At 45.1% G+C, this 12,261-nt stretch overlaps 1 protein-coding gene and 2 long non-coding RNA genes across 31 annotated transcripts in view; 2 read left to right on the top strand and 1 right to left on the bottom strand.

Annotated features, from left to right (window-relative positions):
* Window positions 1-1,096, top strand: part of LOC146437677 (uncharacterized) — a 30,558-nt gene extending 29,462 nt beyond the window's left edge. The window contains exon 7 of the long non-coding RNA XR_014851473.1: window positions 449-1,096. This is a non-coding gene — a long non-coding RNA (uncharacterized LOC146437677). The remainder of the gene's footprint in view (window positions 1-448) is intronic.
* Window positions 1,097-1,816: 720 nt separating this feature from the next.
* On the bottom strand, window positions 1,817-7,204 carry LOC146437676 (uncharacterized). Its single transcript, XR_014851469.1, has 3 exons — window positions 6,599-7,204; window positions 5,835-5,913; window positions 1,817-2,833 (listed from the first exon to the last, which is right to left on the bottom strand). It is a non-coding gene; the product is annotated as an uncharacterized LOC146437676 (long non-coding RNA).
* A 388-nt stretch (window positions 7,205-7,592) lies between these two features.
* Window positions 7,593-12,261, top strand: part of CAMK2D (calcium/calmodulin dependent protein kinase II delta) — a 123,587-nt gene continuing 118,918 nt past the window's right edge. For 4 of the 29 annotated variants that reach the window (XM_085057580.1, XM_085057582.1, XM_085057574.1 and 1 more), the window contains exons 1-3: window positions 7,596-7,797; window positions 8,074-8,341; window positions 8,995-9,089. In XM_085057580.1, the coding sequence (XP_084913706.1) occupies window positions 8,277-8,341; window positions 8,995-9,089 (160 nt within the window). In that variant the 5' untranslated portion in view covers window positions 7,596-7,797; window positions 8,074-8,276. Of the gene's footprint in view, window positions 7,798-8,073; window positions 8,342-8,994; window positions 9,090-12,261 lie in introns of all 29 variants that reach the window. The other 25 variants (XM_085057598.1, XM_085057584.1, XM_085057586.1 and 22 more) reach the window with 13 other exon arrangements.

The raw sequence follows: 12,261 nt of genomic DNA, 5'->3' as shown, positions 1-12,261 counted from the left end.
GGCTGAATAACTACCAGTGTTTCAAAACTCAAACAGAATTTAAAAGGGGGAAAAATCAATTTGTTTCTCTGAATTCTAACAGAAGTGAGCTGGAAGTGAATCATTCCACAGATCTGCTGGTCAAAGGGATACTTTAAAGTAACTTTCTCTATGACAAAAACCTCCAAGCGACCTGTTTCTGCAACTTGTGAAGTCTCAGAAACTATTTCTTTTATTCAAAAAAACTGTGCTTTGAATGAGCACGGACAGAACATATTTTAAGGCGAAAGAAGGACCAGAAAATATCTGTGTGACACACTGGTACAAATCATACACTGGGATGAGGCACGAATCTCTACTCTTGTAAATGACAATAGACAACCTATACAGTTTGACATTTTTTAAGTAACTTTTAAAAAAACCCAGGAGAGAATCAGATGGGGATGACATTTTGTTCCCTGCTATCCAGAAGGAGAGAAAATTGCACTGCATTAGGAGGGAAGCTTTTGTCTGGGGTGGCCCTTTGGAGTGACTCTGTTCCTAGTTACTCTGAAGGCTGGACATCACTGATGCAGTTTACAGCACTGGGAGCTGCTCCTCCTGATGAAACCCAGCTGCTGTCCCCTGCTTGTGAGGTGTTTGTCCTCTGGGTGCAGCCAATGCAGCAGCAGACAGAGCCTGTAAGGAGAAGGATCCTTATGGAGGTTTGTAGTTGTGTATGTGTCATAATATACATAGAATGGAAAATGCTTGATCAACATTGGGCCAGCAGTAGGTTAGGAAGGTTTTATTCCAATAAAAGAAGCTCTGCTTAGTTCCTTCATTACTAAAGTGCCCCGAGGAGGCAGCCAGAGGGCTCACAGAGATTGGATGCACAATGTCCCAGCACCACAGTAATTACTACCAGCATGCCTAAAAGGCTGTGATAATTTAGGGTTCAGCAAGTGTTGAAAAAGGAATAAGACTGGAAATTGGGTGGTCCAGATGGCTCCCACATGTTTCCAGTTAATTATGAAGATCTAGACTCTCTTATCCATTATGTGTGTGTACATATATATCAGTATGCAGAAATACATACAGACACTATTTACTTCATTAGGGTATTTCGGAATTACCATGTGGCAAATAATGGAAGAATCTTCTCCTAAAATAACATCAGCATGCTTTCCTACTCCTACACATGAGCTGAAAGGAGTTTCCTCCTCAGTGCATGTTTTCACTGGTAGTACAGCTTGTGTGTGTTGTTAGTGCTCCTCCGTAACCTCATTTGTGAGAGCAGGAGGAGGCACTGAGCAGCTCCTCCGAGTAGTAACACTTTCATGTAGCGGTTGTGGTGTTCCTGAAGGGATCCCATAGAATACAAACTTTGTCACCATCTCAATGGGGGACAGAGTTCAAAATTAATCCACAGTCCTATGATTGCTTAATTCTCAGTTATTTTGAATTTATACTGGTATAAATTTATGCCTTTGCAATACCTCAAAAACTTAAAAAACACTTAAAACCCTGTCTAAATCTTTAACTGCTGTTTACATTTTAAAAACCTTAAAGTATTTGAAATTATGCTTAAAATAATGCTTAAATATGGGAATAATATTGTCCTATGTCTGATATAATTTTTTTCCTCCATGACCGTAGTTTTTGCACCCTTTGTATTGCCTGCCTGCTGTGATGCTACACCTATTTCAACTCCCTGGGTATACTGCTCATCCTTGTTTTTCCCAAGATAAGGCAACACAAGCTTTCTTGTTGGTGAGTGCATGTAACTAATGTGTGTCTACTGTCTACTAATATCAGTTACCATTTCCTGCTGGACTTATATATATTTGTGTGTCAATCCTATTTTAATTGATCTCTGGCAAATGATTTTCTAATGGAGAAACTGAGATGCTACTTCTCTACAGGGATATCATCCAGTAGTGGTGTTTTTGCTTCCTCTGGATTTTACCAGGTGTTTTTTCCTTTTTAATAAACGGAAAGACCTCCCTGTAATTCATAATTAGAAAAATTTCCAAACAGAAATCAGAGTGGGGAAAGAGCTTCTGTCGAGTGGAGGAGATGGTGTTTATTTCACTCACCTGACCCAAATGTAAGCCAGAAGCAAACTCTTTGCACTTCAATGTGTGTTTGGGGAGGATGTAGGCAGAGAACTGATGGGATCCTCTTTAATTTGCCTGATAAACTGAGAATGGTAGAGTTCATTACAGCAGCCCTTGGTACCATGAAAGCAGGGAGAACAAGGGATAGGACAATGAGAAAGAGCTTCAAGTTGCACCAGAGGAGGTTTAGGTTGAGTATTAGGAAAATTTCTTCATGGAAAAGGTTGTCCATCCCTGGCACAGGTTGCCCAGGGCAGTGTTGGAGTCACTATCCCTGTAGCCATGTCACAGACAAGTGGGCGTGGTGATTAGGGACATGGTTTGGAAGTTGTGCATATCCTTACTATGTCTGTTCATTTTATTCTTGCTGTGAGCACTCCCTGCTGTCTGGGTCATGAAACCATGCTGCATTTCTCCTCTACTGAGGTTTAAAGCCTCCATAGTCTTACAACTGTGTTTTTCTCAAAACTCAGCTTCTTCCCAGTCAACAGTGTCTCCTGTGCACTGGTTTCTTTAAGGTCTTCCTTTTTCTGACCAATCTTTTCAGTTCAGTCTGTCCAAACTTTTGTCATCAAAATATTTCCCTTCTCTCACCACTCTGAGCATGTTCCCCTACTTCTAAAATCTCAATGTTGACATATTTCCCCCATAAAATTCAAGCCTTCTTCTTTATCAGCTCTGGTTAACTTTGCTACTGCTTGGTTCTGACCTCTCCTCCTCTTGGAAAGCCTTTTCATCTCTAGTGCTGGGAATGCCTGTGGATGGGAAGCACGGGGTGTTGTTACTAATTTCCTTCTTCAGCTTTCTTCACTGAAAGGATGCTTTGAATCTAAAATGTGTGGTAGATGAAATTACTTGGAGTCCCCTCCCTCATTTGTTTTAGGAAATGCCTGGAAATGTTTACAAAACACTCACCAAAAGCATTCAGAATGAACATTCAGCACCGTTTCAGTGCTGGCATGTGAATGCAGACTCCTGTGTTTCCTGCTTTTGCAGCCCTGGCAGCCTCTATGGAGTCTGTCAGCCAAGATCATACTTAGTTCCTCACCTTGATGATATTGAGGTTGTCACAGCCAGCTTTTCCACATGCATATCCTTCTCTTGAATTTATGCGGCAAGATAATATTAAAATCAGTCCTCCTACCTGGCCAGAGAAATGCACCTATTTCCCAGAGTCTGTCACCACTGAATCAAAAGTAACAGAGCCCTGGGAACTCTGGAAGGAGATATATTTGTCCTTTCTAAGTCATCCAATCATACAGGGTTCAAGACTGGTGCTAAAACTTCCAGAAGTCACAGAATCATGGAATCACAGAATGGTTTGAGTTGGAAGGGATCTCAAAGCTCATTTCATTCCATCCCCCTGCCATGGGCAGGGACACCTTCCATACACCAGGCTGCTCCAAACCCTGTCCAGGGACAGTTCAGGGACAGGGCAGCCACAGCTTCTCTGGACAACCTGTGCCAGGGCCTCACGACCCACACAGGAAACAACCAATTCTCAGCTTGAAATACCTTTTTTTATTAATATTTATATTTCAAATCCATGTCATGAAAGCCAGTGGCAAAAGGTTTTATTCATGGAGTGTTACTGACTCTTAATTGCTTGTAAGAAGAACTGTGTAAATAATGGAATATTTTGTTTGCTAAGAATTCATTAAAAATGACTCCGCTCAAAATAACCAGGACAAGTGCATTAAAAAGAAATCACTCTCTTCAAAAGCATTATTTTAAAAGAGTATTCTTAATTAAGAATACTTCAAATAAAAAAAAAATACATAGAGAAGGAAAATGTATTCTTTAAAATTCTGAGCTGAAACTTGAATCCTATCAGAGCATTCCTTGTTTGCTTTCCAGTGCAAACAAATGAAAACATCTGTTTTGCTCAGCCTGTTTTTTTGTCCTTGCCCCACACAGAAAGATAAAAAATAAGGCATTAATTTTTCATCTCTTTCTCCCTGTGGTGCTTCCAGAGGCAGGAGTTAAGTGGCCAGCAATGCCTCCCAACCTGTCAGGAGCGATGCTTTTTTAGGCCAGATAGAACCTTTGGTCCCCTGCATAGCAAGAGCGTGACAGAATCACTGAGCTATCAAATCAGTTATTCTGCCAACATCTTTTTGGTTCACTGAGGAGTAAATTAATCCCACCTAAGAGTGCTCCAGCAGCAGAGTGACAGAGAGCACACACACTGCCCTGCTCGGGCAGCAAGGTGCTTGCCAGGATTGTAAGTCATGGATAAATGATTCCTTTTCTTTGGGGAACCTCCAAGGATCTACTTCTCAGAGCGTTTACGCACACATGGAGGGATAGCTGCGGTGAGAGAGCTTCTCCAGTGCAAGAAAACAAGCCCTGGGGCAGGTGTGCAGCAGCTCCACTGTGATCTCCACAATCCACCATGGTCCTGGCATGTCTGGGACTGGCAGCAGCTTCTGGAGTCAGCACTGGTTGAAGGTGCTAGTGAAGGAGCTGCTCCAGAGAAGGCGTTGGGACAGCCTCAGGCCACCCTTGTCACTTGGAAAGGAGGGAGTGAATCTCTGGCGTGATGTCACCAGTCCTTCTACCCCCCAAAAGTTTTCCTTAGCAAAGTCCAACAGTTCCTATGACAAAGTAAGAGAGATACAACATGGGATGCAACAGAGAATTCCACACTGACCTGAAATCTGTGCCTCCAGTCCCAGCTGTTACAATGAACTGCAAATCCATGTATTTCCTGTGGGATTTCTCCCAATTGATCCTTTTTGCTTACCCTGTTGTTACATCTTTTCTGGCTTCCACATACGTCTTTGATCTTTTCACTGCTTTACTGCAAGGATGTTTCTCCAACTGCTCATGTTGTCCATCATTTGCCCCAAGGCAGTAAGTGCTTTGCCACAGGAGTATGTGAAACCCTTGGAAGGTCCCAGATTTCTGTTAAAGACCATCTGGGCATGAAGCGAGTATTTATCTAAACCCCAGATTAGTCAGGTTTTCTGAGCATTTTCTGCCTAGACCTCTGCTGTAAGTGGCTGTTGCATTTGTTCGCAAACTAGACATACATAATTCCTAGAAGCTTTCATAATGAGCAGTCCACACAAATGATTTCTGACTCCTTCTAAACATAAGCAAATTGAAAATCTGTATTTGCAAGGTCAGAAATAAAACGAAAACCTCACTTTGGCTGTCTAAAAGTAAAGCCCTCAGAACGTAACGACCTCACTGAATTGCAAACTCTTAAATAATATGCCACAATAAATATTTCAGTATAAAGTTGAGTATATAATTCCTTCCACTTAACTGTAACATTTTGTTAAACTTCAGGAATTTTAAGTGAACAACACTCTTGCAGGCTTGAACTTCTCTCTTGAAAACCTTTTGGAGACAAAAACCAGCTTTTAAGTGGTTTTTTTGGTTCATTATTGAGATCTGACTTTTTCAACAGTAGAGAAATTGTTTCTGTGGCCTTAATAGAAGTCAGAAGCTCTACCCAGCTTTTAGAATTTCACCTCATGGACCAGATCCTTGGCTGCCATCCTGCCTGCTTTGGTCTGCTCAGGAGGAATTTGGGCAATGTATGAAGTGTTTAAACGGCAGCTACAAATTAAGGTTTTCTTTCAGCTCCAGAGTGAACTGCAATTAAGACATGATTGTTGTAAGGAGAAAAAACCCTCTCAACTGAAGTGTTTCCAAGCTACTCATCACTTCCCTAGTGTCTCTCCTTATGGAAATTCATCTAGCTCTGTGATACTGATCTTGTCAACAAATGTTTTCTTTCTTTACCTTTATGATAAAATTCATGCTTGATATTTCTCTAGTAACTCCTTGGCCCCTTCTTGTCTTTTTTTCAGATCAGGAAATACTAAAAAGAAAAAGGGATTTTTTTTTTTAAATCTCAGTTTAGATCACTCATCCTTATAATGACTTTTAAAAAGCCACAAAAACATCAACAAGAAAGTGAATTGAAATTTAATTTAATAATTCCTTCTGAACTTCTTTTTTTAATTAAATAATAACTGTATGGCACAGCAATAGCAGATACTTGGGCCAAAATGCTTGTTGTCAGAATATACCAATAAGGAAAAAATGACACAGTGCCAGGGGAATGCATTTATTTTTTTCATGTCTGTGCATATCTGGATAAGGAACCTGGCAGACAAGTCCCCTCAAATACAATCATCAGCCCACCCTGGGGGTTCAGCACTGCTGATTGTGTCATTTATGCAGACATTATACAAAATTATGCTCAACCTCCATGGTATTTTTTTGTTTGAGGGGACTTAAAATACGCTACTGTTCGGAGTGCTTTGTAATGCACATTTCCTCCACGGATGTGGGAATAGATCCATTCTTGCTGGTCTAAATTGAAACATCCTCCGGTGTCTCTGTACTGGCACTGCTGCACAGAGCGTTTCCCTGGAGAGGAACTGATGGAGTAAATGCTTTGTACTTGCTCACGAGTTCCAAAGTCCCTTTGCTGCCACCTTTATGTCATTAATTCAGTGTGTTTGTACAAGGCACAGCTGCCTCACCCAGAGGAAAACTACCTTGGGATGTAGGCTCTGGCATTCCTGTTGTACATCCATGTTCCTTTTGGCAAGGGTTGACAGGTTTTAACTCCTCCTGTGATGCCACAGCTCTTCAGATGGGTGCTGATTCTGGAAACTCCAGAGGTTTAATGTGAAGCCCCTTTGTATTTTGTGTGTGTGTCTCCTCACTTAGCAAAAGGAGGATGGAGGTGCTCCAGGCTGCCTTTTGTACCCCAGCTGCTGCTTAAAGCGCTGTGCAGGTGTGGATTTAGCTCTTCACTCGGCTCACCACCACTTAGCTGATCAGAAGGGAACAAAAGCAATCCAGATATATAAACCAGGATTAAATCCTCTTCAGGTGACCCCCGTTCCATGTTCAAGTGGTCACGGCCCCAAGGCTGCCAGAGGTCAAGGAGCATTCGGACAAGGCTTTCAGGCACAGGGTGGGATTTTGGGGACTGTCCTGTGCGGGGCCAGGAGTTGGACTCGGAGAATCCTTGTGCGTCCCTTCCAGCTCAGGACACTCTGTGTTTCTGTGGAAGAGACCGAGGCAGCTGCTGTTCGCTGTGACGCTTCACCCGTGCCCCCTGCCCTTGGCGGCGCTCTGCGCAGCGGGCACGGCGTCATTCCCGGGGAGTCCCGGGGAGCGGTCGGGGGCTGTGTCGCGCCGGGGCGGTGCGGGGCTCGGTGTGCGCGGTGCGTCCCGCGGGGTCCTTCCCGGCCGGGCGCAGCTGCCCCGCGGCCGCCGTGACGGTCGCGACCCGGCGCACGCGCCGTGTGAGTGTGTCCCCCCCGCGGCCAGGGCCGCCGTGACGTCACGGGGTGCCCGGGGTGTGCGTCCCCCCTCCCCGCGCGCGGCCGGAGCCGCTGTGACGTCACGAGGTGCCCGGTGCGCGCGTGCTCCCCTTCCCGCTCCCCTCCCTCTCCGCACGCGACGGGGGGGTCAGGGGGGGCCTGCGACGTCACGGCCTCGCCCGCGAGCGCGCCCGCACGCGCTTCCCTTCCCGCCGCGCGCCGCCACCGCGCGCCCTCGCTGGAGCGAGGCGTGACGTCACAGGCGGCCACTGAGGCGCGGGGCGTGAGGGGGGGCGCGCGCAGGTGCATCCGCTTCCCTCAGGGCGCCTCCTGCCGCCGTCCGCGGGCAGCGCCCGGGGAAAGCTCGGTGTCCGCGCCCGGGGGAAAGGAGCGTCGGCTCTCCCCGTCCCCCGACCGCCAGTGTGAGTCTCCCACCTGTGTCACGCCGTCCCCGACGGCAGGGAGGCGCGGGCCGGGGTCGCTAGGGGGAGGCACGGCACCGGCGGACGGGCTGAGGCGCTGGGGCGCGGGGGGGAGCGGGAGGGGAGGGAGCGCCGCGCCCCCCGTCCCGGTTTTGCTTTCCCTCTTGCTGCCACCTTTTCCCTGGCGGGCGTGAGGGAGCGGGAGGATACGTATTTATTTATTTATTTATTTACTTGTTTATTTATTTAAATATTTGTTTGTTTGCTTCCCTAAAGGGTGAGGGGAGGGGAGAGGGAAGACCGGAGGAGGGCGCGGAGGCAACACCGTCACCAGAGGAGGCGGTGGCGAGGAAGAGGAGGAGGAGGAGAAGAAGAAGCCGGCGCGGAGCCTCGCCTCACCTCGCCTCGCCTCACAGCCCCTTCGCCGTCCCCGCCTCGCCGTCCACGGCCGCCGGAGTCACCGGCGGCCGCCCGTCCTCATGATGGCCTCGACTACCTGCACCCGCTTCACCGACGAGTACCAGCTCTTCGAGGAGCTCGGGAAGTAAGGACGGGACCCGGGGGTGAAACGGGGGCTCGCGACAGCGGGGGCTGCGGGGTCGGTGCGCGAGTGCTGAGGGGAGCCGCGCCCGGGGCTGCCTCACCGCTGCCCACAGCCCCGCGGGGGCCGAGGGGCGCCGAGGGGCTCTGGGCGGATGGCGGGGAGCTGCCGCCTACCCCCCGTGCCGCTATTTATTATTATTTGTTACTAATTGTAATTATTAGCTCGTAGGTTGTCGCGGGGGGGATCTCGGTCCGTGAGGGGTCTCCGAGCGCGGCGGGCGCCCCCCAGCGGCGGGGCGGGTGGTGCAGCCCTGAACGCCATGTTGGGTGTCACCCCCCGGTGTCACCGCCGAGGGGGACACGGGGACACGGCCACCGCCGCCCCGTGTCCCCCTGCGCTGTGCGGGCATGGAGATAGTGAAGCCTGCCCGCCCTCCGCCTCAGCTCGTGGGATTGGTCACACGGCTTCTACCCCGCAGAGTTCACTGTTCAGCTGAATAAAATCAATGCTGACCGTCACTGTCAGAAAATCAGAAAATCCTTTTTTATTTTTTTTAATGCTGCCGACATCACACCCTTCCGTGCAGCACGTTAGCTGGTAATGGCAGTGGAGTTTCAGTTGGACTGACACTTTGCCCGGTTCTTGGTTTCTAGAGGGGCGTTCTCCGTCGTGAGGAGGTGTATGAAAATCACCACAGGACAAGAGTACGCTGCCAAAATCATCAACACCAAAAAGCTCTCAGCTAGGGGTGGGTATATTTTAACTTGGTGTTTATGGTGTCTCCTCCCTGCTTCTTGTGTTCATGTGCAAAGCATTAGGAAACGATAAAAATAGCTGAATGTTTTAACAGATTTTTCAATACAATTTTAATTATTGTTTCCTTGGTTTGATTTTTTTTTCCCTTGATGCCTTTTTTTTTTTTTTTTTTATATTAAATGTTTCATGGATTGACTGCATGGAAGTCTGAGGTTGCTATAAAGCATTTCCAGAAAAGATGTTCAAAAACTAAAATCTAGCATAATGCAGTCTCTTCATTATTATATCTAAATAATCTGAGTATCAACTTGCAAGCATTTTGCAAGTTTCTTTCTTTCTTTCTTTTTTTTTTTTTGTTAGAAGATGGTCAATAAGAAGTTTCCATTACAGATTTTATTTTAAACATAACTTCACCAAATTCTGTGTTCCTGTTACATTTAAAAATGAACATTAAGTCCTGTCTGTCTATGAATGAATGAGGAAAAGTATACTTTTACCTCATATTAAACTTCTTTGTGATAAGAAAATTGTGATAAGAAAGAAAACTATGTTTTTTGAACATAGTGCTGTGAGGAAAGTCACTCTTAGGCGGTGATGAGGAGTGATACTGTTCCAATGCTGCTGCACAGCTTGTTTCTGCCTTGCCTGTGATGTGTGTTTCCAGCAGCTTGTCAGCAGCAGTGGACGGGTTGTTATGATACATTGTAGGTAAATATACACATGGTGTGGGCTGCTGTTGTGGACAGGGAGTCTTAGCGGTGCCCTGTCAATTGCTTGTTAATTCCCAGTTGGAGTGCTTGTATTCGGATGTCAGGGATTAGGGATCACTGGCCCTTAACGTTATCTGTGTTTTTATATGAATTTTTAAAGAACAGGGCAGTAAATAAGTAAGCAGTGTCAGAGTGTAAACGTGTTTGTGGCAATCTTTGCTGCTGGCCCAAAGGAATCACTGCAGCTAAACGGCAGCTTGAAGTCATTAAATTGAAACATAAAACATTGCATAGGACCTTATGGCAAGTTCTGATAACATGCTGCTCTCTGATAAAAATCTTTCAACAATTTTTATTTGCGGTTGGTGAAAACTGTGTGAAAATTTACTTTTCGCTGAATTTTAGTCTTCTCTCACTGTGAGATTAGTTTTCCTTTATTTTTGAAAGGTTACTTAAGTTGAATTTTTTGTACAGTTACGGGCTTGAAAGTAGGTAAAGAAATTTATAATACTTAAGATAAAATATTTTCACAAGTTTTCTTTCAACAGATTTTTTTTAGCACACCAATGTGATCTGCTGAATTTTGATATTTAAAATAAACATCACGATGAAATCACTCTGTGATTTTATAGATCTGAGTAATTTTCAATGTGAGAAGCCATAACAAGGTCATCGTCAGGTTACTGCTAACAGGTGCTGAACCACATGCCAGTAGCCTGGTTACCAGTGTGCCATGGGTTACCTGTGTGATGGGATAAATCCTGGAATGCTAGGCTAAATGAGGTCTTTCTAATAACTGGGTCTTTCTAATAACTCATCATTTGGATTGCACTATATTTCAAACTGCAGTTTTTGTACTTTGTTCATGCAGGACCAAGTTGGTCCTTGATGTGCTCTGCCAAGGAGTGTGGAAGCACATTTGGGAGAATTTGGTTCATAAAATGGAATGAGGCAAATTGCACACAGATTTTTCTATAGATTCAAACCATAAGGGAAGGGGTTACACGTCAAAGCTGAGCTGTGGAATACCCCTTTGTATCAGAACACGTGATGCCATATCCATGAATGCAGGGAATGCCTTTCCATCTCTCTTTTCAGACATCCCAAAAATAATTGCAATTTTTTACTTGCTTGGTTAGTTTTTGTGGAGGTTGTTTGGCATTTTAGCACTTGGAAATCTGCTAAGCAGTTTCTGAAGAGCAAGCTTCTCGGAGAAATCTTTAGATTCTTCTGAGGAAATTTTTTAATTGCAGAAAGGTGCACTTGAATGGCACTTGTGGTGCAAAAAAGCTAAACATGAAAAAGCCTCAAACTGTGACAATTTCTCCTGGCTGATGATGGGGATGCGGTTTATAACTAAGGTGCTGCTTTTAAATCTGAGTTCTAAATTTTGTTCTACTCTATCTGAGCTGTTGTATGAGGAAGCAGCAGCGTAAGGAAGTTCACTTCTCTGTGTCAGGCTTACTGAAATACCCATTCCAGTGTAAATCATTGGGTCAGCTTCATCATTGAGCAGAGTTAAGAGGAAATGTGCCCTCTTGGCTTGGAAATACGTCCCTTGTAAAGTGCTTGGTTCCCTTGCAGTCTTTTAAATAAAATGTCAAATTTGGGCCTTCTTGCTTCCCACATTGGACAGGAGCTGTTTCAATGTATGATATGGAGGAGTCAAGACTGAATGAAACTTCTTAAAGTCATTTTGAAATTAGAAGTTATTTAAGCGATTCAGCCCAGTCAGAGCAATAGTTGTCTTTTCTTCCCCTCTTCATCTCAGGCATAAACATTCTTGGAGATTTATCCAAATTGTTACTTTAGCAATCTTTCTAAATCTGACCTGGTCACCCATTAATGCCAGTAAAGGTGTGTTGCCATCAGTTTCCTTGTATAGGTACAGGAAAATTTCAGGGTAATTGCCTGTGTGCAGAGGCATGGGGTTTGGCTGGAATTTGGAGGGGAAAGGAAGCTGTACCCCCTGTTATAGCAGAAGGAACCTTGGTGCTTTCAAACTGATGGTCAGTTATTTCTAGAATTCCAGTTCCATGGTTTCCTGATGATAGTAGTAGAAATAATAAATATTTGCAATTTGAATCTATTTCAGTATAGCAAAAATGCTTTTGCTTGTTCCAATTACATATATTCTCTTCTTCAAGTATACTTAAGCTGCTCTTCAGATCAGCTGAAAGTCAAAGCTGATCTTCAGCCTGGTGTTTTCTAAGTTAGCTGGAGCATTGAACTGATACGGGAATATCAATAGCAGGTTTTGTATCAATAGAATATGTTCTCATACAAGTTGAATATGCTGCTGATTGTAAAAAGGAAGGGCCAAAAAAAAAGTTGTGCTCCCCCTCTGAAGTTCCATGCAGCAGTGAACAAGCGCACAGAAAACCAAGAATACAGTGAAGATCATGTGTTTGCTGGTTCTGGGTTCTGTATGGTTTCACCTGATGAAATCTTTGG

The sequence above is a fragment of the Lichenostomus cassidix genome, chromosome 4, assembly GCF_008360975.1.
Source record: "Lichenostomus cassidix isolate B80296 chromosome 4, HeHo_3.0, whole genome shotgun sequence".
Classification (NCBI taxonomy): domain Eukaryota; kingdom Metazoa; phylum Chordata; class Aves; order Passeriformes; family Meliphagidae; genus Lichenostomus; species Lichenostomus cassidix.
This window is presented reverse-complemented; position numbering and strand designations above follow the sequence as displayed.